A 23,012-nucleotide genomic window follows, 5' to 3' on the forward strand; every position below is an offset into this window, starting at 1 on the left:
GACAGTGGGCGTCTCAGCTGGCAGGACCCATCCCAGGACAGGGTTCCGCACCAGCAGGCCGGCACCTGCTCTGGGCGGGCGGTGCGCTGTGGGGTGACAGGAGGGGCTTTCACAATCCCTCGTCCTCAGTCCCCTCGGAGCAGGGCCAGAGGCGGGGGGGGGGGGCACCCGAGAGGACGGGTGCCCAGCTTGGGCCTCCACCGGGCCTTCGTCTGGCTGCCCGCCCCCAGCCTTCTGAGGGTCCCAGGCCCCCAGTAGCAGCGGGGCTCCTCCAGCCCCTCCTCCCCCCTACGGCCCCCACACCCCACCATCAGGTGTTGGGGCAGAGGCCCAGGACCCACCGTGCCCACGTGGCGTCACTGGTTGTGCAAGGCCCTGGCACACCCGAGGCTGGGTGAGAATCTGGGCGGCGGCCAGCCGGGCCTGGGAACCAGGCTGAGGAGCCTGGGGCGCAGGTGGCGCCGCCCCCGGCCTGGCCCACCTGGGAGAGGCCCCAGTTGCACGGTGGGTGCCAAGGTGGAGCTCTGAGTTCACGCTTTTGCCCCAAACCTACAGGGCACAGGCTCTCCGCCCGGGGGCACAGACAGATGGACAGACAGCCGAGAGCCCTCCTATGGGAAGTTGAAGAGGTGCCAGGTGCTGGGGGACCTGGAAGGAGGCAGCCCCCGGCTCCTCAGGCCCATCAGGGAGGGGTTGGGGGTGTGGGGGGGAGGGGAAGGGATCCCCCGGGAAACCCAGGCAGAGTCACAGGTGGGGCCGAGCCTGGGGAGTGCCCACCCCACTGGACCACGTAGATGGACAGAGGACCAGCTTGGGGACCAGACGCCTGGTCTCAGTCGCACCTGGGCCTCTGAGGACGGAGCTGCCCAACGGCCTGGGCCTGCCCGCCCACCTCACACCTACGGGGGCGCGGGGGAGGGCAGCCATCCGCCCACCCGGAACCAGGGCTGCACAGGCCACCCCCTCTGGCTCCCCAGGCAGGTGGCCTGGCCGGCGGGGCTCACAGTGAGTAGTGAGTCAGGGCCCCGGGCAGATCGGGACTGGCATGAACCCCGTGGAAGGGCTGGCCCACTGCAGGGGCCCCCAGGTAGCAGCAGGCAGGCGAGGACCTGAGAGACGACCCCTCAGGAGAGTTGGAGGGGAGCGCGCATGGGTGGGGGGCCGCCTGGAGGAGGTGACTCCAAGCTCTAAGAATGAGGATTCCCACGGAGGGGATGGGGCAGAGGTTGTCTGGAGGAGGGAACAGCCCGCAGGCGGGGAGACAGGGCAGTGGGGAAAGGGGACCATTGGCCCTCCCGGCAGGGCCTGGCGCGCACTCCTGCTGCCCGGGACAGGCTGGCTCAGTGTCTCACCCGGGGTGCTGGTCACCACCCTGTGAGCCAGCGCCTGGGCCTCGCCCCTCCCCACCCAACACACACACGCACGCATGCACGCACATATACACATACACACACATACATACATATGCACACACACATACACACACACACACAGCGCGGGGCCCCAGACAGACCCACGCACAGGCTCTGGGGACCCAAGAGGGAGTGTCCCTGAGACTTTATTGTCACGCCGCCCAGCACAGACACGAGGCCGGTCTCGGGAACAGGACGGACAGAGTCCTGGCGGCGGGGGCACCAGTCAGAGCCACAGGGAGGGGTGCCCGCGACCCCCGCTGCAGGTCACAGGAGGGATGGCTGATGCCGCAGCAGACGGTTCGGTCAGACACCGGGCAGCACTTCCTGAAAAGAGAGGTCTGCTGAGGCCCTGGGCGGACGGACAAGCCCGGGCTTTCACCGGGAGGGGCCCCCTGAGGCCCAGACACATCCACCAGCCTCGAGCACCTTCCCGAGGCCGCGGAGGGAGTGCGGGTGGGCTGTCGGCGGGGGCCTGGCCAGCACAGCCTGGGAGGCAGGGGGGCACCCGGTCAGGGGGGACCTGGGGTAAGTGGGTCAGGGCGGGCAGGACACGCAGCAGGGGCATCTGAGGTGGCCCCTCCTCCAGGCAGCCCTCCCTGACTGCTCCCATCTCCCACCAGCACATTCACCTCCCCCTACACAGTGGGTGCCCGCCCACAGGAGAGGCTCTGGCCCACGCTGGGGTCCGGCCAGGCAGCTGGGAGGGGTCGGCCCTGCCTGAGGGGACTTACCGGCCCTGGAGCCGGGGCCCCAGCCCCACCCTGGAGGCTCTGTAGGAGAGTCACCACCTCCACGTTTCCAGCGGCTTCTGCCTGCAGGAGGGGGCCCGAGGGAGGAGCTGCTGAAGGGTTACTGACCAGCCACCTGGCCTCCACCCAAGCTTCCCCAGCCCGAAGCCCCCCACCCCACCTCCTCCCGCCCAGGCACACGGGGCCCATGTGTCACTCTCGCCCCCACAGCTCCGGCACTGGAAGGGGGTCATCCCTCCCCCCCACCCCACCTGGGCCCCCAAGTGTGAAGCGTGTTCACCAGGAGAGTGTGGGCATTTGTGGGAGGGGCAGGGGGGCCTTCCTGGAGGAGGCGGTGGTCCTGGAGCCCGGGGGGCACTCACCACGAGCAGGGCGCTGCGCCCATCGTAGCCCGGCTGCCCCAGGTCAGCCCCTGCCTGCCACCACGCCCGCAGGCCTTCGCTGTCCGCCCTGGAGGCCAGCCTGGGAGGGAGCCAAGGGGGGCCGTCAGGGCCTGCTGGGCGCCGGCCAGCCATCAGCCCACCTGCCTGCCCGGGTGCCGGCAGCGTCGGTACAGAGCCAACGCCAAACAGCTGACCCAGCAGCGCCGGCCGGCCCAGGGGGCGGAGGCGGGAGTGGCGGCCTGGGTCTGGTTTCACCCAGCGCGGGTGCCTGTGACTCAGGTCAGGGGTGCACACACACGCACACACACACACGCACGCACACGCAGGAGCACGCACACACGGGCATGCAGGCCCGGGCACACGTACACACCCCGTGCTGAGAGCTGCGTGCCAGTTTCACATTTCACAACACGCTCTCCCTGGGCGGGGCCCGCGGGGCCAGGAGAGTCTGAGGCAGACCCGGGGGAGGGGGGGCAGGACGGGAGTGAGCCCGGCAGCTCACGGAGGGGCCTGCCTGCCCTGGAGGAGGGGGTGGCGGGTGGCAACCCCCAAACCCCTGCCCTCTTGGAGGAGCCCACCCCCAGCTCTGGGACCTGGGGGTGCGGGCAGCCCCCCAAAGCGGCCCTAGTGACCCCCTCCTAGTCAGGAACCCACAGTAGTCCCCACGGCGGTGCTGGGTAACTTCTGAGTGCACCCACCATCCCCTCTGGGACCTGGCTGACCCGACCGCTCCCTGCCTCGGTTTCCCCATCTGTCAGTGAGGCCGAAAAGGCCCACCTGCGGGTGCAGCCTGCACCAGAGGCCCCTCTCGATCCAGACCAGAGGCTGTGGGCGGCCACACAGGTTCGGCCCGAGCCCCTCCCTCCTGGCCCACCCCCATCTGCTGGCCCAGCACACCCTCCTCCCTGACAGAGCGGTGGGGGCAGGGCCCGTTAGTCCTCAGGCGTGACCCCCACGACCCTGAAGCCAGGGCTGGAGGGGAGCTGGGGCTTTGGGGTGGGTGAGGGGGCAGAGCTGGGGGTCTTCTCCCTGTGAGCAGGCAGCTCGCCCCACCTCACTCCCCACCCGTCGTCCCGAGACCCCACCGTCATCTCAAGCCCTGGGCCCGGGCTCTGAGCTTCAGGGGGGCACACCACAGCCCCAGCCAGCGCCCCAACCCAGGCACACGGGACAGGCCTCGCCCTGCTGTCCTCCCCGCTGCCCTTGTGCCGTCTTCCCGCCTCCACCGCCCGCAGGCCAGCCTGTGGGCAGCCCGGCCGGACGCGGGAGCTGCTGGCGGCTCAGGGGGCAGCGACGGGGCCTGGGCACCCTGGGGAGGGTCCCAGGGACGGAGGAAGCCCTGGCCTGCCCTCCGCAGCCACCCACACCCTCAGCGGGGACCTCCAGGCCCGTCCCCTAGGCTGGCTGTGGTGGTCGCTCAGGGCAGCTGGGAGGTCAGTCATGCTGGCAACGGGCATGGTGCTCCGAAGCCCCCACCAGCTGCCCCCGCACAGGCCTCCCTCCCCGCCCGGCCCCAAGCCTCACCTGCACAGCTCTGTCCCCACGTCCTCCAGCTCCCGGGCCGACAGGCAGGCCCCGGCCGCCCGCAGGAGCCCGATGGCGCCCCGGTGCCTGCACGGGAAGGGGCGCTGAGACACCGCGGGGCTCCGGGCCTGCGCTCAGGACAAGAGCCCCCTGCCCCAGACCAGACCCCACGCCCCCGCGGGTCCAGGGCACCCTGGCTCCCCAGGGCGGGCCAGCCAGCCCCCTGGGAAGCTCCTGCCTCGCCCCCTGAGGTCTCCCCGCCCCCCATGCTGGGGCTGCGGCACCCCTGTGAGCACCTGGGACAGCCCGCCTGGGGGACAGTCCCCAGGCCCAGCTGCCCACCCCCTGGCACACCCACCCTGGCCGTGCTGGGCCTGGGGAAACGGAGTCCATGGGGCGGACTCTGCCCTTGGGGTGGGGAGGGGACGAACATGGGCTGGGCTGGGGGAGCAGGCCTGGCGTGGACAGTTGTCAGAGGCCGAGTCCCCGGGCCAGCCAGGCTGAGCCGGCCACAGGAAGTTGGGTGGGTGTAGCTGGGGAAGCCAGGGCAGCCTAGCCGCTGCAGTGGAGGGCGGAGACCCCTCCCCCACAGTGTCCAGGTCGACCAGAACCCCACGGCCACCTCCCCTCAAGGAGGCTGGAAGGAGGGTGACCCCAGCCCTCCCTCCCCCTCCCCACGCTGCCAAGAGCCTGCGGAACCACCCCAGGGCACAGCAGGGTGGGCAGGGGGAGGAGGCGGGGAGACCGGTTTGGGGGGTGTTGTGACAGCCGCGCGGGTGGGGAGGAGGGTGGGACCCAGGTGGGGTGACCTCATGTGCTACCCATCCCCGCCCCTGTGAGCTCCAGCCAGATCGCCAGGCACTGGGGTCCACCCTGAAGGCCCCTCCGCCCTCCGCCCTCTGCCCACCGCCCACCGCCCACCGCCAGGCCTGTGCTGAGGGCTCCGTGCTCACAGGAGCCTGGGAAGGAGGTGGAGCCCTTCACCCCTTCACCAGGGGATGCACCCCGCCCAGGGTGCACAGTGGAGGAGGGCACCAGGGCTGGGCCCTGACAGTCTGGGGGCCCAGGCCCCATACCCTCACCGTCTGCCCTGAGACTCTGGAGCCCCTCCCTGAGATAACTCAGGACCCGCAAGCACGCCCCATGCCCCCCCACCCTGCCCAGAGAATGCTGAGGGGCCCGGGCCAGGGTGGGGCCGGGGTGGGGGCTGGGAAGGGGGCTGGGGGGGGCTGGGAGGGGGGCTGGGGTGGGGCGGGGTGGGGGCTGGGGTGGGGACTGGGGGTGGCTGGGAGGGTGGCTGGGGTGGGGCCGGGGTGGGGGCTGGGAGGGGGGCCGGGAGGGGGGCCGGGAGGGGAGCCGGGAGGGGGGCCGGGAGGGGGGCCGGGAGGGGGGCCGGGAGGGGGGCCGGGAGGGGGGCCGGGAAGGGGGCTGGGCTATGGACACGGCAAGCCTGGCTCTGCCCTGGGAGGAGGAAGACTTCCCAGGGGTGGGAGGGGTGAAGAGCAACGCTGAGGTCACTGCCCAACACACGTGTTCATGCGTGCTCACAGAGACGCTGCGTCCGGGGCTGCTCTGGGCACACGCGGGCAATGGGGCCGGACGCCAGCCGGCCCCGCCCCACCTGCTGGGCAGCCACAGCGCCTGCCCAGCCCCTCCGGCCCTGTCACCTCAGGGCCACCACCCCCGGGTGTGGACTGTCCGTCAGGGCAGGTGAGGGCGGCCCCGGAGAGAGGACGGCCTGGGGAGGGCGAGGAGACGCCGGAGAAGGCACGCGGCACCCTCAGGCCCACGGCCCGCCCGCCTGACCACGGGAGGGAGTCAGCGGGCAGCCCAACAGGTGCAGCCCCTCACGGCAGCGCGTCTGGAGGCCCCCGGCTCCGGCCCGGCCGCCGGGCAGGACACCCCACTGCCTCTCCGCCCGGTGTCCTCTGCCCCCTCCCTCGAGGAGACCCCACTGGCATGCCAAACACGCCCCGGCTGGGCCCCTGCCTCAGAGAGACGGTGTGGGCCCCACTCGGAGGCACTCCTCCCGCCGCCGGGCAGGCTCAGCCTGTCTGGGGGCACCTGTGCCCACCCAGCCTGGCACCTGGCACCGTCAGCGGGCCCAGAGCTTGCCCCGCCCGGAGGTAGCTGGGTCCAGCCCCCTGCCCACATGTGCGCGCGGGGCCGGTACCTGCCCCTGACGGCCAGCAGCAGGGGGCTGAGGCCCTCCTGGTCCCGGGCGTCCACGGCCGCCCCGCAACGCAGCAGCAGGCTCACCGCCGCCGTGTGGCCCCTCCGGGCGGCCGCGTGCAGCGGAGTTTGACCCTGAAAGTCCTCCAGGCTCAGGTCGCTGCCCTGGGGTGACGTAAGGACATGTCCCCACTGCAGAAGGGCTGGCAGGGTGAGGTGGGCCACCGGGAAGGGACAGGCGGGGCGGGGTGCCCCGGGGTGGGGCCCGGCATGGGGCGCGATGGAGCCCCAGAAAGACCACCCTGCCCCCCCGGCCCAGGGTCGCACCCCCGGGGGCTCACCCGCTCTGCCAGGGCCTGCAAGGCCTCCAGGTCGCCGGCGTGGGCCGCGGCGCAGGCCAGGCTGGGGGTCAGGGCGTCTCGCACAGCAGCCGCCTCCTGGGGGGGGGGGCGGGGGGGGACGCAGCATCTGGGACCATTGCCTCACCCGGGGCTCTCAGCATCCCCCAGAGCAAGTCCAGGGCGGGAGGCTGCCACCCGCTCTGTCCTCACCAGCTGTGCCCAGGGCCCCTGCCCCTGAGACCCGCCTGCTGCACCACCTTCCGGGACATGTGACCACCAGGCTCGGGGCTCTTGGGAGGGAGCCAGCCCCCGCCCCCCCCCAGAAAGAGCCCAGCTCCACACATCCCAGAGCCCCAGCACCAGGAACCTGGGCTCTCTAGGAGCTCACCCGATGCCAGAGGCCGGGGGTCCCAGCAGAGGCCGGGCCAGGCAGCCCCGCACCGGGCTCAGCCCACGCTCAGCCCACGCCCAGCCCACGCTCAGCCCACGACCAGCCCACGCCCAGCCCACGCCCAGCCCACGCTCAGCTCGCACCTGTGGCCGGGCCTGACCACAAAGCCACCCTAATAACAGGCCACACGCATCCGGCCTCATCTGACCACCACCCAGGGGAACCGCAGTTAAAGCTCCAAAGCTCCCATGACCGGTCCACCCACCCCTGCCGTGCTGAGGGGAAACTGAGGCACCGGGCGTGACCCAGGGCCACCCTGGGTGCATGTTCTGTCCCTGGGTGCGTGTTCTGTCCCTGGGTGCGTGTTCTGTCCCTGCAAGGCTCCCACGCCAGGTCCCACTTCACCCGAGGTCGGGTGTGTGAAGGGGCACAGGGAGGCCCCAGCCTCCCCTGCAGACCTGGCCCCAGCCCCCCTCCTCTGCCCTTCCTGGTCCCGGCAGCTAGGCCGAGAAGGGGGAGGAGAGAGAGCTCGAGGCCGGCGAGGCCGTGGGGCCTAGAGCCTCACCACGTGGAGCCGGTGCTCAGAGCCTGAGAGACCCCTGAGCTGGAGCCCCTCCCTTCCAGCCCCCAGGACCCCCACCTCACGAGGCAGCCTGCACCAGGGCCACAGCGGCACCGACAGCAGCCTGGCACCGTCCCTCCAGCGACACCGTCCCACCCGCGACAGCCCCTCCAGCGACAGTCCCACCCGCAACAGTCCCACCCGCGACAGTCCCACCCGCGACAGTCCCTCCAGCGACAGTCCCACCCGCGACAGTCCCTCCAGGGACAGTCCCACCAGCGACAGTCCCTCCAGCGACAGTCCCACCCGCGACAGTCCCACCCGCGACAGTCCCACCGGCGACACGCTGCAGAGGCTCCCCTGCTCCCCGGCCTCCTCCCGCGCTGCTCCATGAACCCGCAAACCCTCCCGCTGTGGATCTGACCTCGGAAACAGGGGACCTGGGTCCGTGCCTGGTGGCCGGCGCCTGGCACAGCGCGCAGACCCGCCCCCACGGGCGTACCTGGCTGAGGCTGAGGAGCTGGGCCACCCCGAGTCCCAGGCTGCTCTGAGGGGAGGGCCGGCACGTGTCCGCCTCGGGCAGCGTCATCTCGCCCCGGAGGTCCCTGGCCAGCAGCTGGGGGAGCACAGGAGGGCGGGCCTCGACGCAGCCCCGCAGCCAGCGCCCCGTGGACATGCAGTGAGGGGCGCCCTGGGCCTGCGGCTCCTCCATTCGGGCTCCATCCGTCAGCCTGAGCACCAGGCCCTGCAGGCCAGCCCGCCCTCCACCCCCCCTCGCTCAGGGTCCCCAAGGCCCAGGCCTCCGCCCAACCAGGTGGCTGTGCCTGGGGTTGCCTGGGGGTGAGAGGGGCTCTCTAGGGCAGTTTGGGGAGCGTCTGGGTGTGCCCGACCTCAGGCTCCCCAAGAAGGTGAAAGGACACGTGGGGGGTCGGCAAAGGGTGGGGAGCGGGGGCCCCAGAGCGGTCCCTTTGCAGCATGGGAGGCCCATATCCTGCCCCCTTTCCAAACACAGGCACAGCCCTGGACCCCGACCCCGACCCCCCTCCCCTGTCTGCCCTGTCACACCCCAGCCCGCCCTCAGGATCCCGCTGACATGCCCACAGCCTGAGGGGCTCGCACCTCCTTCCTGTCGTCCAGGCTCAGCCCGGGCTGGCCCAGCACATACGACAGCTTGGCCAGGGCAGCCTCGGACGTCATGTCGAAGCCCGAGATGATGCCAGCTCCCGCCGAGGCCTGTGGGGGAGGGGCGGCGGTAAACTGGTGTGGGTCCCAGCCCAGCTCGCCCTGTGCCCTCACCAGCCCCCCCGCCCCCCCCCCACTATGCCCACCGCAGCCTGCAGAGGGGCGTGGTGGGAGGGGGGCGGTGGTGCCCTCGCCCACCCGCTCCAGGCCCAGCCCTGCCCACCATGCCCGCCGCGTAGTCCGAGGTCACGGTGCCCTGCAGGCAGTGGGTGCAGTTGAGGATGAGCAGGCCGCGCGCAGCCGCCGCCCGCAGCTCCCGCAGCAGGTCCGGCTTGGTGGGCCCGTTCCCGGAGCCGAAGGTCTCCATGACCACACCCTTCAGGGGCGGCTGCAGGAAGGCCCGGACCTGCGGGCCAGGAGGGTGAGGCCTGGGCGTCCTGGGTGACCGGCCAGAGGCAGCCGCTGCCGCTGTGCTCCAGCGTGGCGGGCGCTCCACCCATCCTCCCAGCGGGACCCTGGCCCCTGCCGTGTGCGCGCGGCTGTGGCCGGTGTGGGGATGCCCTGCCACGGGAAAGGGGTCAGAGGGGGCTCCCACCTCCCTCCCGGCCGCCCGCACACGGGGAGGCTCCCAGCAGCCGGGGTTTGGGGAAGGCCTTGCAGCTAAGCCCACATCCCCAAAAGGTGAGACTAGGCCCCAAAGCCCTGAGGAGGGGGGAGGCTGCAGGTCCCCCACCCGAGCCCGGGACACACCCCCTCCAGGCACGAGGGGCGCCCTGCCTGAGGCCGGCTTCCGGGTGCCAAGCAGCCTGTGCAGCGGGGGCAGGATGGCAGGGCAGGCGGGCAGGGCCAGCTGGTGCCACACTGGGGAGCCCCGGGGGCAGGGGAGTGAGGGCACTCGGGGGGGGGGGCTCGGCGGGACCTACCAGGCTGGCGGGGATCCCGGGGTAGAGGCGCAGCAGGCCCACGTCGCGCTCCATGCAGCTGTGCACCGCCAGCCGGGCCTGCCCGCGCGCCGTCCTCACCAGCTCCCGGTTGACTGTGGGGGCAGAGGGGCCGCGTGGGGCCAGGGAGCCACCTTTTGGCCAAGACCCCAGCCCAGCTCCTCAGCCCTTTGTGCTGCTGGCTCCCCGCCTGCCCCCGGCCCTCCGCCAATCCCCGCCATTTCCAGAGCCCTGAGCGTCCCCCGGCCACTGGGCCCTCCTGGCGCCCAGCCCTGGGCTCACCAATACCTGGCGTGTGCCAGGCCCCTGGGGCACAGTGCCCAGGGGGGAGGAGGACCCCAGGGTGGGGCCTGCCTGAGTTGCGGCTGCAGAGGTGGTGGTGGGGGAAGGCATTTGAGGCGGAGGAACAGCAGGTGGGAAGGCCGGGAGGCACAACAGATGGGGCCAGCCGCAGGATCCCCAGCAAAGTCTGCTGTCCGGGACCCCGGGGGAAGTCGGGGTGGCCTTCTCAGAACAGACAGCCTCACCTGCCCCTACCGGGCACCTACCCTGCCACAGCTGAGAGAGTGAAGGAATGAGTGAATGAGTGAAGGAATGAGTGAGTGAATGAATGAGTGAATGAATGAGTGAGTGAATGAATGAGTCTTCTGGACCCCTCACTGTTAGGGAAAGACAACCTCCATCGGATTCACCCCAAAGCCTCAGAGGCCTAATGTGTGCCCACCACTCCCCATGGCAGGGTGGGTGACGGGGGTCCCAGCCCTGTGGGTGGAGGGGCAGATGCTTGGGGTTGGTACCCCTCAAGCCGCCATGCAGAGGCTCGGGGTCTCCAGTCTGAAGGACCGACCACGGGGGTCCCCGGGGGCGAGGGGCTGGGCAGCAGGTCTGGCCTGCGAGCCCCAGGAGCCCGGAGCCCCTCTCGGCCCGGCAGCCTGGCTGGGGTTAGAGCCCATCCCGGGCACAGGCACCGAGAGGCCCGCCCATCCCAGGACACGGAGGCCCAGCGGGGGGGGCCCAGCCTCGGCTGCCGGAGTCAGGGCAGGGGCTGGAGGGGATGGGGGGCTCTGGGATCTCCACCCGGGCCTCCTCCGCCCCCACGGGGTGGGTGTCAGCCTCTGTGCCCGCTGTACCCGCCAGAGCAATGCACAGGTGATAATGACCTGGGAGACATTCCAGACACCCTGGCCTCTCACGGGGAGCTGGGGGGGCAGGGGGCACTGGAGGGTGGGCAGCCAGGAGGGGCCAGGAGGGCAGAGGCAGGAGACCCTGGGGCCAGGGCAGCAACCAGAGGGCCTTTAATTCAGGGCCCTTAGCCCCAGGGGGGAGCAGATAAGACAGTGGCAGGTGGGGGCTGACTCCATGACGGGGTTATGGCTGCAGAGGGTTTTAGAGACAAAGATGGCCACGTCCCCACAGACGCCACCCCCCTGAGCCCACAGGGCCAAGTCCCCGCCAGGCGCGCTGCCCACCACCAGAGAGGACGAGGCCTCCTGGGGGCCCAGTGTGGACCACGTGCCTCGGCCGCTGGACAGCTGCGGTCCACAGCCGGGGGGTCAGGGCTGGCCGCCCCCTCGGACCCGGCGGGGCAGGCCGCAGCACCCCCGCGCCCACCCACACGGCTGTCTCCTGAGCCCCCTGCCCGCCGCCTGCAGGGCCTCTGGGAGGGCAGTGAAAACACAAGCACCGGGGAGGGGCCCTCCGCTGCCGTGCCCACACCCCAACCACCCAGGGCCCCGCCAGCCACACCCTGGGCCTGGGCAGAGCTCCCTGTTTCTCAACAGCAGCTGCCAAACCGGACAGGCCTGGGCGGGCGAGGCCGGGTTCTCACACCCGCACGCAGCCCAGCCGGTGGGAAGCCAGCGGGGATCTGGGCCTGGGGGCCTCTTCCCTGGGGCCCGCCTCAGCCCTGCCCCCGCCGAGCCTCTGGGCCTGGCAGAGCAGGTGGTCCTGAGCCCGTGGCCTGCCTGGGCTTGGCGAGACCCCGCCAGGGGCCCAGGACCCAGCACCCTCCTCCATGCCCGCCAGCAGGCTTCACCCCCCAGGCTCCGCTCATAAGCTCCAGATAAGGGGTGACTCAGCCCCCACGGGGGAGGGTCCCTGCTCCTTCCTTCTTCAGCTGGGCTGGGTCTCCCCACACAGGCAGGAGGGGCTGAGTGCCACCACCCAGCATGGGCAGGGAAGCCAGGCCTTCTGTCAGCGCCAGCATAGGTGCCACCCCCTCCAGGAAGCCCCTGGATTGCTCCAGCTCTCAGCGAGCAGGAAGACCCTCCCCCAGCCCCCGGAGTCCTGGGAGTGCTGCACAGGCGTGAGGTGCACTGACATGTTCTGGGCCTCACTCCCCCGGGAGGCCCCCGGGAGGGAATGAGGGAATGGGCGGGGTGGGCCCAGTGGGGTGCAGGTCAGAGCTCGGGAATGGGAGTCGGGGCTCAGGGCCAAGTCAATGCCCCCCGTGTGGCCCTGCCCCTCTCCACCTCGGTCCCACCATGGGGCCCTCCTGCCCTGACGCCCTGAGCCCCTGGCAGAGGGACCCGCCCGTCACTGAGCCTGACCCCACAGCTGTGTCCTGACCTGAGATCCGAAGGCTCTGGGGGCGTTCAGGGTCACACGACCAGCCCGCCTGCTGGGAAAGAGCCCGTCCCTGCAGGACTGACCCCAGGCCTCCGGGGCTCCCCCCTGCAGACCCCGCGGGCGCCACCTCGCAGGGGCAGAGGCCGTGTGGGCGAGGCCACCTCCTTGTTCCGAGGGCCGGACGCTCAGGCAGGCGGACCAACCAGAAGAGCTGGTCCTGTGTGTCCCACAGAAGCGGCCCCACCCGGAGCGAGGCCCCAGGGCCCCAGCGCCCCCAGGAAGGGGCCACAGCGGGGGCGGGGCGGGTGCCCCAGAGTTCCTGCTCTGCCAGGAAGCACAGGCACAGCGGCTGGGGTGTCCCTTACACGCCGGGGCCAGGGGTGGCCAGGCCCCTGGGGAGGACCCACATGCCACAGGGCCGTGGGGACGCTCGGCCTGTCCCAGGAGGGCTGCCTGGGTGTGGCGGGGAGGGGAGGCACTGGCCAGCCCACTCGGACCCGGGCAGGGGGGGACACCACGGGCCTGCAGGTCTAGGGGACCCTTCGGGGCCATTCGGTGGCCCTGAGCTCGCCCCAGCAGCCTGGTCGAGCAGCTCCCACACCCAAAGCAAGTGGGGCGTCCTCCCCGGAGGTCAGGACACATGACCTGCTGGAGACAAGGGGTGCGGGCTGCCTGCCAGGCCCAGGGGACAGAGAGAAGGGCCCTGGGACCAAGGTGCATGGTGGAGCCGTGGCCTCTGAGAGGGCCTCCTGGGCTGGGGCCACCTGGCGGGGGGTGGGCACACAAGGGTCAAATCCCCCAAACCTGTTCCTCCTCCGGCCAACTCCTGGCCCAGGCTCCCCCCCACCACCCCCCCAAGCTCCCCTTATCCCCCCAGCCCCCGGGCAGAGCCGAGCTGTGCTGTCCCAGCTCAGGGGCGGTGGGTGCTCCCGGCCCAGTCTCTCCACCCAGCTCCCTGCAGGGTCCGCAGGCGCCTCCCGCCGCCCACGGCCCCTTTCCCGGCACACCGCTTACTGGTGACGTCCGCGCCCACCACAGCCAGCGGCGGCAGGTTCGGGGAGCAGAAGGCGGCGAACTTGCGGGCATCCACCTTGGTCACCCGCGTGCCCCGAAACAGCTGGTTCTGGAAGAACAGGCAGACCTGCGGGCGGGGGAGGGGGGGGGGACGGGTGACAGGGGCCCGACCGCCCCTCCGTGAAGGCCCCCCGACATGTGGGGGGCGGGAACCTCACGAATGACTCCTGGGCCCACGCACCCGGGCCAGGTGCTGAGGAGGGAACAGCCGGCTCAGAACCACGGGTTCCGTCTGCCTCGTGGGGGCTCACCCACGGGCACCAGAAAGGCGCCAGGTCTGGAGGGAAACCCATAGACTACGGCGCGCCCGGAGGCCACGTGGGCGACCTCCCTCCCTCCCTCTCCCACGGCGCACGTGCGTGTCAATCACAGGTGCGGGCAGCCCTCAGACCCGAGCCCCTGCCTCCTGGGGTGGGGGGCGGGGTACCTCGGGGATCACGTACTGGCCGGCCATGAGCAGGGCCCCCAGCAGGTTCTCGCGGCCGTCGCTCCACAGCGCGTGGATGGGCACCTGGGGAGGCGCACGGAGCTAAGGCCGCGGCTCAGGCTGGGGGAGCGGGGTCTGCGGGCCCTGCCCCCCGAGAACCGCCCCTGCTGATGCTGCTGGCCCAGCCTGGCCCTTCCCCTCGCTGCCCCCGCTGGTCCCCACACTGGGAGGTTCCCGCCCGCCTTCCTGCCACCCACAGGGACCTCACCACTGCCCAGCCCAGCCCCTGGTCCCGAGGGCACCGCGCTCCCGGGCAGGACGGGCCCTGACAGAGACGCCCTGGGAGCGCCCGAGCCGGAGCGGGATGCCCGGCCCCGCAGCCTCCCCGGCGGCCACAGGAAGGCCTGGCCTCGGGCCGGGCCCGGGTCACCTGGGCGCCCGTGAGGACCACCGTCTTCTGCAGGTTCTCCAGCGCGAAGGCGAGCGCGGCGGCGGCGAAGGCCATGGTGTCGGTGCCGTGGATCACCACGAAGCCGTCGAACTGCTCGTAGCGTGTCTGCGGAGGGCGGCTCGCTCAGCCCAGCGGCTGCGGCCTCCTCCTGGGAGCGGGGGCCTTCCCCTCCACCGCCGGCCACGGGAAGGGCCCCGACGCAGAGCGGGGCGGGGTGGGCGCCGGGGACCTGGCCTTGAGGCCGGCTGGGCAGGCTGGAGTCCCGGCCCCGCTCCCCCCGCCCCGGGACGGCTCCTTCCCTGGCTCCTGGTGTGAGCCCACCGTGACGGGGTCAGTGGACGTCCCCCGAGGACAAGCAGGACCCCCTCTAGGCTTCCAGGTTGTGTCCCCCCGAGGGGAGGCCCAGGCAGGACTCCCGAGAACACTGGTCAGTGGGGGACCGGCCAGAACCCAGCTCAGAGAGCCCTGTGCTGAGTGACATCCGCCCCAGGGCAGCAGGAGGGTGGGGGGAGCAAGCCCTGGGCCTGGCTGTCCAGCGGGTGGACCAGGCATGGGCACAGTGATGGGCAGAGGCACAGGCAGCACTGGGAGCGGCAGGGGATGCGGGCAGGCAGGCAGGTGCCGGCGGGCAGTGGTGAAGGGTCCTTCCAGGCACAGCCCTCCTGGCCAGCTCGGCAGGAGTGAGGGTGGCTGCGGGGACAGCCTCCGGCCACCACCTCCTGGAGGGCCGCCAAGACTGAGCTTCGGAGTGGTTGCAAGGGGCCCAGTTTCGGGACAAGGGGACCATGGTGGAAAGACCAGCAGCTGGCGGGGATGGCAGAGCCGAGCCACCGGGCGGGCTGGGGCGCCACCTGCTGGCCACACAGGGCTCGGTCACAGGCAGGTGACCAGCTCCAAAGGCCCTGCCTGGGCTGGCTGGACCCTGCAGCCAGGACAGTGGGCGTGTGCTCAGCAGTGCACAGGCCCCTCGGGAGGGAGACTGCCCCGGACAAGGGCCCCGACATGCCCACTGGTAGCCGGTGGCCCCATTCAGGGACATAAGGGCCAGGCCTAGCCACACGCCCTGTCCCAGACGCTCACAGTGAAGGGGAGGCAGGAGACAAGCTGTGACTGTGGGCCAGGCCCTAGGCTGCCAGGGAAGGGGAGCCTGTGTGATGACCCCCTGGGGGCCAGTGAGAAGTGGGCCTGGAGGATGGGAGGGCCCCCACCCCGGGAGCCAGGACCAGGATCGTGCAGGATGGGGTGGGCGGCGGGGGACAGAGAGGACAGCTGGTGGAGGGCGCCTGGGCCTCCGGAAAGGCATGCTGTGAGCCAAGACACCCCTCGGGGCCCTGCACCCTTTCCTGGCCCTGCCTCGGGGGCGGGCGAGGGGCGGGCAGCGGGGAAAGGGCCAGGTGTGGGCTTGTCAGTCTGCGGGCAGGTGTCACACACCCGGACCCAAGTTCCTACTGGGACAAACCAAGCGCATGAACCAACCAGAACTGCTGTCTGTCACCGGAAAGAGCTACCCTCCCCTTGCACAGGGGAGGTGGGGAGAGGGGGCGGGATGAGGGGGGGGCAAGGGCCTCAGAGGCTCTGCAGCTGGGAGGTGACCCGAGGGCCTGGCGCTTTCCTGAAGCCGCAGACCCACCACATACCCAGAGCGCGCTGCCCAATAGCCCTGCCTGACTGCAGCCCCGCCCACAGTCCCAGCCCCACCCACATCCTGCAGCCCCGCCCACTCCCGCAGCCCCGCCCACAATCCCAGCTCCACCCATGCCTCAGCCCCTCCCACATGCTACAGCCCTGCCCACTCCCACAGCCCCGCCCACAGTCCCAGCCGCTCCCACAAGCTACAGCCCCTCCCACATGCTGCAGCCCCGCTCACTCCCACAGCCCCGCCCACAATCCCAGCTCCACCCATACCTCAGCCCCGCCCACATCCTGCAGCCCCGCCCACTCCCACAGCCCTGCTCAGCATGCACAGCCCCGCCCACACACCCTGCTAACCTCAATGGTCTGGGCAATCTGAACCCACTCAGTGATGGTCATGTCACTGGAGTCGAAGAGGGGCTGGCACTCCAGCACCGTGTAGAGGATCCTCTGGTCGGGACTGGCGGGCCTGCGGGGGCAGAAGGGCGATGCCCACTGACTCCCACCTTGGCCACCTGTTCCCCTCCAGGCAGGGCCTCTGCACCAGCCTGTGTCTGCGCTTCCACACTCGCATCCTGAGTACAGGGCCCGCCTCCCTCCCTCCACCCGGCTTTCCCAGGAGCAGGGACCTGGGGCTGGGAGGGCCCAGCACAGCCCTGAGGGATGGGCCAGGCCGGCCTGGGAGGCGGTGGCGGCCGAGGAAGGTCAGTGACCAGGAGGGCGACTCCCCACGCGCCTGCCAGCCGTGAAGGGCACCAGGCAGCTGGGCCGAGAGCCGGGAAGCAGGGCCTTCACGTGGGAGGAGGGGCCAGCGGGCCACCCCAGCGGGTGGGGTCTGAGGCGCTCTCCAAGGGGGACTGGGTCAGGTTAAAGCCGTGGAAGTGGACATGAGTGACGGCCCTCCCCTGGACAGCCGGCCGCCCCCCTGGCCACCGCGAGGGAGCCCACACTCACGGCAGCACCAGGGTGTCCTCGGGGAGGCCGCGGGCCCGGGCGTGCTCCTCGTCGTGGAACATGGGCAGTGTCCTCAGGACGGCGGCCAGGCCGCTCCCCGGGACCAGCACTGCGGGGGGGAGGGGGTCAGGGGCTGGCGGCCACCACCAGCTCCCACAGCCGCGGCCCCTCCGTTCTGTGCTGGGCATTTACTGCCCCGTGCTGGGGGCCAGGCCTGGGCCGGGGTGTGGGCAGGGAGCAGGGCTGGCCCAGGTGCGCTCGGGCCTCAGGGAAGTCGGAGGCCAGGTGGACAGGCCTGCAGCTGCCAGGGCCCCATGTCCAGGTGAGCCCACGCAGGCTCCTGGGGCCTTGGCCCTCCGTGGCCTCTTTCTCAGATGCCCACTCTCCTGCCCCCACTCCACAGAGCACCCACAGACACGCTCCTGGCTCTGCCAGGAAGTTCTCAGCCCCAGCTCTCTTCCAGCCTGTCAGGTGCTTCACCCCAGCACAGGGCACTGCCTCCAGGAAGCCCTCCATGATGCCCAGGCCCTGGTGCCTTTCCCACATGCCCTCCACGGCCTCTGCTCCCTTGCTGGGCTGTGTGCCACCCCTCCAGGGTCCCGCCCAGGCCTCCGCCTGCAGCCTCTGTGCCCCAGAAACATGCTTCTACCGAAGGCCCTGGCAGAAAGGGCGCCGGGTTCTAGGCAAACCCTAAAATAGGGGTGGGGACGTCCAGCCCCGCCATGGCCTCAGGGGTGAGTTAGTTCAATGTCTGACCGCATAGAGCAGGCTCCTTTTTAAGTGGATCATTTTGTGTGGCCCGAGGGTGACGTTACAAATGTCCAACGGCCCTGGGCAGGGAAAAGGGTGCCCACCCCTGCCCTAAGCGGTCACAGTGTGCCTCCTGGAGACACCACTCCTCAGCACAGGCCTCCGCCCCACACTGCTCCCTCCAGGCACCGCGCCCTCGGGCACAGTCACTCCTCGCTGAGGCTCTGCTGGGCGTCTCCCATGTGCTCAGCTGCACTGGGCACCCGGACTCAGCAGCAAGGACAACAGGGTCCCCACCCACCCCCACCGAGAAGTATCCTCGGCTGGAACATGTAAGGCCTTCAGGACCACGGTCAGAGGTCACTCCCAGGTGACAGGCTTGCCCCAGCCTTCGCATCTGCCGGGTGTATCAGTCCCCGCTGCTGTGTAACAAACTGCCCCAGGCTGGACTGCGTAAAACAGCACCACTGCTGCCTCGCGGCTCGGGGAGTGTTGGGGGCTGTGTCCCAGCTCCCTCGGCTGTTGTCAGAATCCGGTCCCATGTGCGGACCACTGTCCCGGCTGCCTCTGACCCACCACTCTCAGCTTCTCCGGCTCCCAGCACCCAGGCCCGGGCCCCTGGCTCTGCCTTCAACGCCAGGTCAAGTCCTCACGCTTCGAACCTCTCTGACCTCCTCTGCTCATCTTTTCCCTTAAGGAGCCCAGAAGCCCGCTAGCCTGATCCCCGAGGGTCCGTCTCTGGGGCTCGGGGCCAGTCCGCTCCCTCCCTCGGGGTCAGCAGCTGAGCTCAGACCCCCACTCCTCACCCTGGGGCCAGGGGCACCAGTTTCCATCCTGTTATGTGTCCCGACAGCTTGGCCTTAGGACCAGGGCAGTGTCTTCTCTGGTGTCCACCACCTGGAAGGTGCACTGACCGGGTGCAGCGGGCGGCCAGGCGCATAGGCCGCGGGTCCAGCCCTGCTTGGTCCGGCCCAGCCAGCTCCCAGGCCACTGTGTCAGGGGGCCCAGCCCACAGGGGCTCTGTCCTCTCAACCCGTGTTGCTTGTTAGCGCTGGAAACAAAGGGCTTCGTTCGCTTCCTCCACTTTCTGGTTTCCCATAAACGGCTCATCGCTTGCGTCGCGCTCAATCCCAGGCCTGACCATGGACCCTTTTTCTTAGAAAAATTTCTACATGGAAAACAAAGCAGCTGTTTTCCGGGAAAGCTCTCCTAACGGTGTCATTAGGGTTCCCTCAATGAGCCCGGCCGCTGGCTCCGCGCTGAGCGACGACCTATGAACCAGGCAGTCACATGTGAGAAGCCGCCTATTGTCTTCTCCAGCAGAGAGGTGTGGACAAGGAACCCGGGAGCTGGTGACCCTTGAAGCCCTGGCAAGGTCAGGGCTGTGCACCCACTGTTAGTCCAGACAATGGTCGCTGAAGCAACTTCCCCATTTACTATTGTGTAAATCCTTGCTGATGGGCTAGTCAGCCTGTTACTGGAAACTGCTGGCCTAAGGGCTATGGGTGGATCCCAAACCAACAAAAGGTTGGTGAGGCCTGAGCACCAGGGAAGTCCTTCCCCTGGGGTTGGACTTGCCCGCCTGGCCCCCCGACATTTCCAAATTATTTCTTGTCTCGTCTCTTTCATTTGCGTGCGGCTCCTCTTCCGGATCCTGAACCCTGAACCACACGGGACGTGGGGGAACAAACACACAACTCTACACATCTGGCGCCTCAACGGGACATCTGGAAGAGAAGACTTCACTAGAGCGAAGAAGCGAAGATTCACCGTAAAGGTGGGGAAGAATTCACCGTATGGGGGGAGAATTCACCGTAAAGGTGGGGAAGATTCACCGTATCGGGGGGAGATATTTCACTGCACACAAAGCCCACGATCAGCCGCAGAATCAGGACCTGTAAGTAGGGTGGGAACGTTTCCTTAGCCAGGCGAATGGGGCAGAATTCGGCTTAAAAAGTAAGAAACTTTATTGAAGGTTTTTGTTTGCATGCTTACGGAGTTTAAGCTTCAGAAGGGAATCTCTTACAGCTTTTGCATGTTATTATAGGACGTAACCCTTGGTTTCTTGAAGAAGGTACATTAGATCTTGAATGTTTTGCCAAAAGTTGGTCAGAACTTGAAAGAAAGGTCAGCAGCCTCCAGACTGTTCCCCTTGTGGAACGCAGGATTTCATTTGCTAGAGCCTTCAGGAGAGGCCGGGAGGACAGATCTCCTCCCCTCGCACCCTCTGCTCCTAGGTTGGGCCGGAAAGAAACTTACTACAGACTGATTCATCTGCCTCTCAGCATAACCACTATCGCTTGTCTCATTTTTGTTCCCATGTTTATTTCTAGTCTGCAGATGCAGAATGAAGAGTCTTAAAAGGACTCGAACCCTTTTAGGTGGCATTCACTTTTCAAGATTTTTTAAGGAAATGAGAAGGGGGAGATGTGGGAAGCCGCCTATTGTCTTCTCCAGCAGAGAGGTGTGGACAAGGAACCCGGGAGGCTGGTGACCCTTGAGCCCTGGCAAAGGTCAGGGCTGTGCACCCACTGTTAGTCCAGACAATGGTCGGTGAAGCAACTTCCCCATTTACTATTGTGTAAATCCTTGCTGATGGGCTAGTCAGCCTGTTACTGGAAACTGCTGGCCTAAGGGCTATGGGTGGATCCCAAACCAATAAAAGGTTGGTGAGGCCTGAGCACCAGGGGGAGTCCTTCCCCTTGAGTTGGACTTGCCCGCCTGGCCCCCCAATATTTCCAAATTATTATTTCTTGTCTCGTCTCTTTCATTTGCGTGCGGCTCCTCTTCCGGATCCTGAACCCTGAACCACGTGGGACGTGGGGGAACAAACAAACACATCTACAGTCACAGCTCGATTCTCGGTCAGGGCACAGGCCCGGGTTGCGGGGCGTGCGGGAGGCAGCCCATCAGTGATGTTTCTCTCTCCTCCTTTCCTCTCCCGAAAACGCAATAAAAGCAGATACACACATTAAAGACCTCTCAATAAGATCCAAGGGCAGCGGTCACATGACCAGCCCACCTGCTGGGAGAGAGCCCGTCCCTGCAGGGGCTGCACCTAAGCCCTCCTCTGCCCCTCACCCCCCTCGCTGCCCTGACCTTGGCACAGCTTGGCTGTGCCGTGTACCCTGGCGGCTGCTGTTTACCTGCAGGTGCAGAAGTGCCCTCGACAGTGACGATCCAGACAGCTTTGCTGAGGCCGAGCCACCTCCCTCCCGACCTCCCGGGGGCAGAGCCCACGTCAGCAGCCCGGCCAGTTAATCATTGACACCGACACCATCCCAGGGAACGCCGGGCGGGGGGCCTGCAGTCCCAAGTTCACCCCCCTCCACCCCCCACCCCTGCTGGGCCAACTCTGCCCTGGACATGGAAAGGTCCAAGCCACCCGTGTCTGAGGACAGCCAGACACCTCAGTGCGGGTCGGGCACCGGGGCCCTCGCTGCTCCTCTCCTAGGGGGTCGGCAGGGACAGGCTCAGGTCTCCCCTCCTTCACCCCCGTGGCCTTCCGTCTGGGCCACCACTGCCTCCTGCGGGGGAGGGTCTGGCAGCGGCCGGGAGGCACGGGGGCAGGTGCCCAGTGGCGGGTTCCTTCTGGGGCAGAGCCCTCAGTTCAGAGCAAAGATGCTGCCACCGCCGCCGCGATCCCAGTGGGCCAGGCTGGGGTGCCTGCTCTGAGACCCCAGGGCTCAGAAGGCCGGTGTCCCCGCTGGCTGGGGCAGGCTGGCTGCTCTGAGCCTGAAGGGGACGCCAGGGGGCCAGGCCCAGACGAGTGGGCAGGCCAGCCCTCGAGGGAGCAGCGGCCTCTCTCCCCAGCCCTCCCAGACACAGGCTGGTCCGGCAGTCAGGTGCCCGCGGCCCCGCGGCAGGCTCCTCTGGGACCACCCCAGTCCCGGGGCTGCTGGTTTAAGGTCCAAGCTGAGGGACCTTAGTGTGGCGCGGCCCTCCTGGCGTCCACCAGCGGCGAACTGTCCAGATCGGGGATGCGGGAGGCACAGCAGCGGACAGCAGGCTCCTGGCAGCCCGGGGAGCCTCGGCCGCGATGCAGAGCACCCTGTCCCAGAGCCCGAGCCCCTCCGACAGGGCCCGGCCACTGGGCGCCCTGAGGATCTCTGTGAAGTGACCGTCGCTTGTGGTGGATGGACTAACGGGGGCTGAGGCCCGGGAAGCACTGTCGGAGGGCAGAGGGCAGAGGGCAGAGGGCAGAGGGCAGAGGGCAGAGGGCTGAGGGGCTGCTTCGGTGGGCAGCGTGGGGAAGGAGGGAGGAAGGGACAGGCAGTGCCCAAGGACGGGCCAGGGCAAAGGAGGACGTTAGATCTGGTGGGGGGGGGGGGTGCTGAGTTAGCGCTGAGGCAGGGAGGCAGGGAGGCAGGCCCCAGAGGGGCAGCTGGGAGCGGGTTGGAGGACCCCCGGGGCCGGGTGTGGGGCCGCCCCAGGTGTGGCCGGCACGTGGGGGAGCGGCTGGGAGGCGGCAGGACAGGGCCTGGGAAGTGGGGCTCCGGAGGGACAGTTCACCTGCGGACCGCCCGGAGGGGGAAGGGGCTGGAGGATGAGGCTGAGGCTGGCCTGCCGCCCGGGGAGGCGCCCCACAGGCCGGTCACGGCGCCCGGAGCAGCCTCTGCGGCGGGACCCGCAGCGCCGCCCGGAACCGGACAGCGATGCTCTTCCCTCCCCGAAGGCAGCCCCGGCCGGCAGCCTTGGCACTGGGAGCCCTGGCGGCCCTCGCCGCACACAGAGCGGCCGCCCCTGCTGACTCCGGTCAGGCCTAGGCCACAGGCAGACAAGACACAGCCCCCAGACCCCTGCACGCTGACCTCCCCCAAAGGGTCAGAGCCCCCAGGCCGGCCAGGGGCTCAGAGCAACAGGGTGGCTGGGCCGCATCACCGCGCTCAGGTCCTGGAGAGGCGCCCGCGGCAGTCGGCTGGGGAAGGGGCGACGGGTGCCCGGCCCCGCCTCCCACCCCAGGCCGAGCCGTCACCGCAGGACGCGCTGGCCGCACGCCCCCTGCCCTCCAGGTGCAGGCACCTGGGAGGAGGGGCTCGGTCCGCGGCTGGGACCACCCGTCCCGCCGACCAGAGGCCGCCCTTCCCGGCCGCCCGCCGACTCACCGCCGCGGTGGCTCCGCATCCCGATGGTGCCCCCCGTGTAGATGGCCAGGAGCCGCCGCTCGGGGCCCGCCGCGCGCGCCATGCTGGCAGGGGCGAGGGAGCGGGCAGAGAGGGCCGCGGGCGCAGGCAAGGCTGCGGGGGAGCCCGGGACTTCGGGGGGCTCTGGGGGCGGCGGGAGCCGGGACTGAGGAGGAGAGCGCCCAGGGCACCGGGGATGGTGGTGCTCGCTGGAGGCGGGGCCTGCTCGGGGAGGGGCCCATTGGGGCGGGGCCTGGAGGGCGGGGCCTATTGGGGCGGGGCCTGGAGGGCGGGGGCTACTCCGGGAGGGGCCTATTGGGGCGGGGCCTGGAGGGCGGGGCCTATTGGGGCGGGGCCTGGAGGGCGGGGCCTA

General features: G+C 69.5%; 1 protein-coding gene across 4 annotated transcripts; it reads right to left on the reverse strand.

Moving 5' to 3' along the window:
• Positions 1–1,533: 1,533 nt before the first annotated feature.
• Positions 1,534–22,759, reverse strand: ASPG (asparaginase). 4 transcript variants are annotated; one of them, XR_009451363.1, is made up of 16 exons: positions 22,622–22,759; positions 16,767–16,875; positions 16,170–16,281; positions 14,160–14,285; positions 13,730–13,813; positions 13,243–13,369; positions 9,643–9,755; positions 8,943–9,125; positions 8,657–8,770; positions 8,040–8,153; positions 6,585–6,680; positions 6,245–6,408; positions 4,072–4,158; positions 2,527–2,626; positions 2,147–2,253; positions 1,534–1,739 (listed from the first exon to the last, which is right to left on the reverse strand). XR_009451363.1 is itself a non-coding variant. In XM_059685037.1 (16 exons), exons 1-16 carry the CDS (start codon positions 22,701–22,703, stop codon positions 1,719–1,721), a joined length of 1,713 nt encoding a protein of 570 aa, XP_059541020.1. In that variant the 5' UTR covers positions 22,704–22,755; the 3' UTR covers positions 1,534–1,718. The 4 variants fall into 4 exon arrangements, 2 of the variants coding, with proteins under 2 accessions (XP_059541020.1, XP_059541038.1); XM_059685037.1 differs by having other exon boundaries at positions 2,147–2,227; positions 22,622–22,755; XR_009451364.1 differs by lacking the exon at positions 6,245–6,408 and having other exon boundaries at positions 1,685–1,739; positions 2,147–2,227; positions 22,622–22,758.
• Between the last annotated feature and the right edge of the window lie 253 nt (positions 22,760–23,012).

This window comes from Myotis daubentonii, chromosome 1 (genome assembly GCF_963259705.1).
Source record: "Myotis daubentonii chromosome 1, mMyoDau2.1, whole genome shotgun sequence".
Lineage (NCBI taxonomy): Eukaryota > Metazoa > Chordata > Mammalia > Chiroptera > Vespertilionidae > Myotis > Myotis daubentonii.

Coding starts and splice junctions, on each gene's coding strand:
- ASPG (XM_059685037.1), bottom strand. CDS start 22,703: ATGGCGCGCGCGGCGGGCCCCGAGCGGCGGCTCCTGGCCATCTACACG. Junction 13,370..13,729: donor GCCAGTACGTGATCCCCGAG/GTACCCCGCCCC, acceptor CCCCGCCCGCAG/GTCTGCCTGTTCTTCCAGAA. Junction 1,740..2,146: donor GGGCCCCGGCTCCAGGGCCG/GTAAGTCCCCTC, acceptor CTCTCTTTTCAG/GAAGTGCTGCCCGGTGTCTG.